General features: G+C 41.7%; 1 protein-coding gene across 1 annotated transcript in view; it reads right to left on the reverse strand.

The window, feature by feature from the left end:
- The window catches only part of PHACTR4 (phosphatase and actin regulator 4), a gene marked incomplete at its 5' end in the record, with an annotated part of 21,602 nt that extends 17,473 nt beyond the window's left edge, over nt 1–4,129 (reverse strand). The window contains one exon of the mRNA XM_019657700.1: nt 3,931–4,129. Coding sequence (XP_019513245.1) covers nt 3,931–4,129 — 199 coding nt within the window. The remainder of the gene's footprint in view (nt 1–3,930) is intronic.
- Between the last annotated feature and the right edge of the window lie 647 nt (nt 4,130–4,776).

Below are 4,776 nucleotides of genomic sequence, written 5' to 3' on the forward strand. Positions count from 1 at the left end.
CTACTGAGAAACACTCATGGACTGATGGTGATCCCTGTCACAGGGCCTACTGCTTTGAGCAAGACACTTTAGGCCAAGGGCAGCCTCTGTGGTTTAGCCCAGGATAGAGTACACATAATATCGTTTTTTATATTGTCTACCCTGAAAACAGTGGCGTATCCTACTGGTTTAAAGCAGTGGTTCTCATGTGTGGTCCCTGTATATGCAGCATCGGTATTATCTGGGTACTTAAGAGAAATGCAAATTCTCAGGCCCTACCCCAGACTTACTCAATCAGAAACTGTGTTTACCCAGCCCTCCAGGTGGCTGTGATGAGAACACCTGTCTAGACAACAGTTTGAGAACACGGGTGTATAGAACAGAGAGGTCTGTACACAAGAGTTGAAAAGCCTCTGTTTGGTTTCTGTCTTTCAATAACCGCATCCTTGAGTGAGTCACAGCTTCTTCACGTTCTAGTCGCCCTAACGATTAACAGATAAAACCAGTTTCCTACTTCACAAGGAGGTTTTGAAAATCACTATATGAAAGCTCCTCAAGTTCCTCAGAGATAAGTCAACATGGTACTATCCATCCAAGGCAGTGATAATAATAACAACCTTCATCCTGTTTGTATCAGGCTACTCCAACCTGTCATATTCACAGTGAATGCTGAGCCTGTTTTTCAAGGTTCTAGTCACCTGCCACAGCTTGGTGGGATTAATCACTGAATGAACATACTTTTTATTCCTCCAATCATTAACAAGAACTTGAAGCAGTACTAAGCCTAGTATCATTTTTCCTGAGACACTACCTTCCTTCCTCTCCTCCCTTTCTTGGAAATTTCTCTAAGAAGTTACGCATTTACGTAAAAAAAACAGACCTAAGTAGAAGTTCAGGTTAAAAAAAAAAAATTTACTACAAGCAATTATTTTCCATGCTTTCTCTCTTCCACCACTTATTGTAGAAGAGTAGCATTCTTAACTCTCCCAAAATAAAACCTGATTTTATCAGGACAATTTAAATAATATAGTTTGCAGTTCCCCATGAAGATGTTATGCCAGGCACTGAATCACAAGTTATACTGGCATCTACACAATCATTTTTTCATTTGTTGGGCTTATGCTGAAGGAATGCATTGGCAGTGCAAAGTAGGTTAAAAGAAATCTTTTCTCCATGCTGGTCAAACCTGTTGTGATCTTCACATGTCCAGTCCCCCAACTATAGACAGCATTTTAAAAACACTGATTTAGGAAAATATTAACCACCCTCCCACCCCAAACTTAATTTTAGTGATGTCTGATCTCAGCCCTCTTTCATTCATAACCATCTGCCTCACTGTCAAGACTTTTCTCTATATTGAGTGGCTTCAAAGGGACAAGATATGGAGATTTCTCTCACAGACCAAATCAATATTGGACCAGTTATCCAATAAAACAACCACCCTAAACCCAACCCAACCCAACCCAAAACAACGGAAACCCAAAGACTTACTTACCAATGATGGGGTTGCTATTTCTGTGAGTTGGTTTAGGGGGAGGAATGGGGGGCTGCTTGGCAGGGACTGTATGAGGGAGGCTTGGGGTAGCAGTAGTGTTAGTGCTGGCAGGAGCAGCAGGCAGAGTCCTGGGTGCTGGGGAAGGGGGGACAGAGGAATTAGTAACAGTTTTTGGTAGGTTTGTGATGGTAACAGTGGCAGCAGGTGCTGTGGTGGTGGTGGTGGCGGTAGACGAGATGGGNGAAACAATGTTATAGAAATCTGGGCAAAGTCCAAATTCTAGCACATGTCCTATTTGGTGAATAGTCTTCTTAAATTTATTCACATTTTCTTTTTATACATAATTCTTTCCAAGGAAGGCTAACCAGAAAAGTAGTAGAAACAAGAGGCAGGCTTTAAAGGCACTCACACTTTCAGCATTTCAATAGTGATGGGAAGTGACCTGGTCCGACCCAGGGTATTGCTGTCCTCAGAAAAGTGATCACTGTTCTCGAAGAGCAGCGAATGAGCTCTGTGAGAGCCCTCCAAGGAAGAAGTCATGGGGAGTGGGCTGGTCAGGGCCTGCTGGATTCGGATATGTAGTGGGAGTGGGGGCAGCCTAGAGGGTACATGGGGCTCCCCAGAGCTGTGGTCCAACATCCTCTTGGGTACTTCCTTTTTCTGGTCTTCCTGCTGGGGAACCTCCTGGGGTAGGTCTAAGGAAGGTAGAAACTCTTCTGGCACAACTTGAAAAGTCTTAGCAGGGAATAGAGGGGACCGTGGGGGTTCTGGAGGTACATGAGTAGGCAGTGGAGGGGATGGAGATGGAGGTGGGATTGTTAGCAGTGGTTCGGAGCCCACAGTGCACGTACTCTTCTCTCTCAGATCACTTGGTGCTTTCGTGGTGGTGGTGGCAGCAGCAGACTCTGAGGTGGGTACCAAGGTTGATGGAATGCCTCTCTTAGGTGGTAAGGGTGGGGATGGTTTTGATAACAATGTACCACTGTTTATTGCTTGGGACAGTTCAGCTGGAAGAGAGAGAAACACCTCAATTTAAAAGGGCTTTACAATGCTTTGAGGGGATAGCCCAGGTCCTAGAATTGGAGCTGAGCTCAGTCTTTCAGGCAAAATATAGCATTTCATGGCTTTGCCATTCCCTAGATAGCTCATCCTCAAACAAAATTTATGTTTATATATCTATGAGGCCTAAGTGTATAGAGGTGTAGGAAGACCACTACTTTAATATTCTGATGAGAAATTTCTTACTTCTTTGATATGTTAGAGAGATGACAACTTTTTATGACTTGATCTTGGTGTAAAGTTAGTATGAATAGAGACAGAAAAAAAATGCAGATAAGTTTTTTTTTTGTCTAATAGTATACTATTTAAAAATTCAAACATGAGGGGCTGGCCAAGTGGCTCAGTTGGTTAAGAGCTCACTCAAGAGTGCAAGCTCTGAGAAACTAGCAGTTCAATTCCCAGCCCGAGCTGAGCTGCCGTTGAGCTGGCAACAGGTGGCAGGATGGCTTAAAAAAAAATTTTTTTTTTCAAACATGCAAATAGCAATAAAAAAACAAACACTATCAGGCACTGTTACCAGATCCTGATAAATAGTGCTATCTAGATATCTCAGCTCTGTATTGTGAAACTATCAATAATGACACCTTGGATTTTTATAGCAAAGGCCTTTGAAGGAATCAAGTGCTTTCCTATCCTTGACTTCATATTCTCCTTGTGTAAGAGATTATCTTTACCATTTCACAGAAGGAAAAACTCAGGTCACAGAAGTCAGGTGACTTGCTCAAGATCATACCACACCCTGGCCAGAGCTCAGCTAGTTCCTAGGTCTCACTGTTAGGCTGCAGTCTCTGGGTCCCACTCTATNAAAAAAAAAAAAAAAAAAAAGATATCTTCTCCCTTCTACCAGTCTTCTGTATTTTTCTCCTTAGTAAAAACTGCTAGAGAGAATCTGAGCATGGGACAGCCCTCTGAACTACAACAAAAAGGCATTTGCACTAACACACCTCATAAAATTCCTCTTAAGGCTGCTTTCCCACTTTTAGGAATCAGGATTCCGTTGGTCAGAGATTTGTGGATACGAACATGTGGTTTTTTTTTCTTTGCTCCACATAGTAAGTTCATTAGACTGAAGGAGAACATCACTTTTGTCTTTTCAACACAGCCCAAATACCAGCTTTCCTTTCCTCCTCATTCTTTAATACCATCCAGGTAAATAATTTTTAAATAAAAAACAGATGAAAAACCCGAATGACTCAATCTACTTGGCTCCCTCCCACTGGCTTGTTATAACATTGGGAATAGCAAGGACAAGTCCCTCAGAGGGCTTCCAACATCAGTTAGCCAGATGACTCGACGGGAGAGGGTGCCTGTCTCCGTTTATCTTACACTTGCTAAGACCAGCAAACAGCTTTATCTGTAACAGAATTTTCTCCTTTGCTTTTCCCTCTCTTTCTTACTCTGCTGGCTTTCATCTTCATCCTCTTCGTCTCGGTACTGAATGGGACCTTCTGAGTCAGAGTCGCTCTCCTTCTCTTCCTCTTCCTCCTGTAGGCACTGTGGTAGTTTAGGAACGACGATGGAGATAGGCGGTGTGTCTTCATCAAATGCAGATGGGCGGGTTTGCTCCTCCTCTTCTTCATCGTCTGGACTAACAAATTAACATAATTATATTTTTCTTTCAGAAACATAAAGGACAACTGATCTGCAAGGCAAAATACTGAATATCTATGGAAAAATCCATGAAATAATTTAGAATTCTTTTAACTTTAACAATCTTGCTAAGAAACTCTTTTGCAGCTATTAATCTAGAGGCTCTGGGTTCAAATCCCAGCTCTACAGCTTATTTACTAGCTTATAAGTTACTTTTCTATAAAGGGAATGATACCCACCTCATTGGCTTGTTGTGAAAATGAAATAGACAAATTCTAGAAAGCACTAGTGTCTGGCACATAGGGCCCTAATGATCTACATGGGAGACGCAGGTTTGCTTTGATCTGATTAAATAAGAAGACTGTACAGCATCTACCACTACCTGGCTCATGAAAGATAGTTAATACAAATATTTAACCCATTTCCCTTTGGTTTAACAATGCAGTAGAACAAAATGATAATCTAATCCCAGGAAGCAAAGAGAAGTAAAGATGAAAACTAACTTCCTCTCCTTACCTCCGGGAGGCATAAAACTATGACTTAGTTTACCTTCAAACTCCTCAACGATCTCTTTTCAGGATGTGAAATAAATATACCAGCAAGTACAAAGATGATGGGAAAACAAATAACAAATAGAACATTGTAACAGCTCT

This window comes from Hipposideros armiger, unplaced genomic scaffold (genome assembly GCF_001890085.2).
Source record: "Hipposideros armiger isolate ML-2016 unplaced genomic scaffold, ASM189008v1 scaffold_10, whole genome shotgun sequence".
Lineage (NCBI taxonomy): Eukaryota > Metazoa > Chordata > Mammalia > Chiroptera > Hipposideridae > Hipposideros > Hipposideros armiger.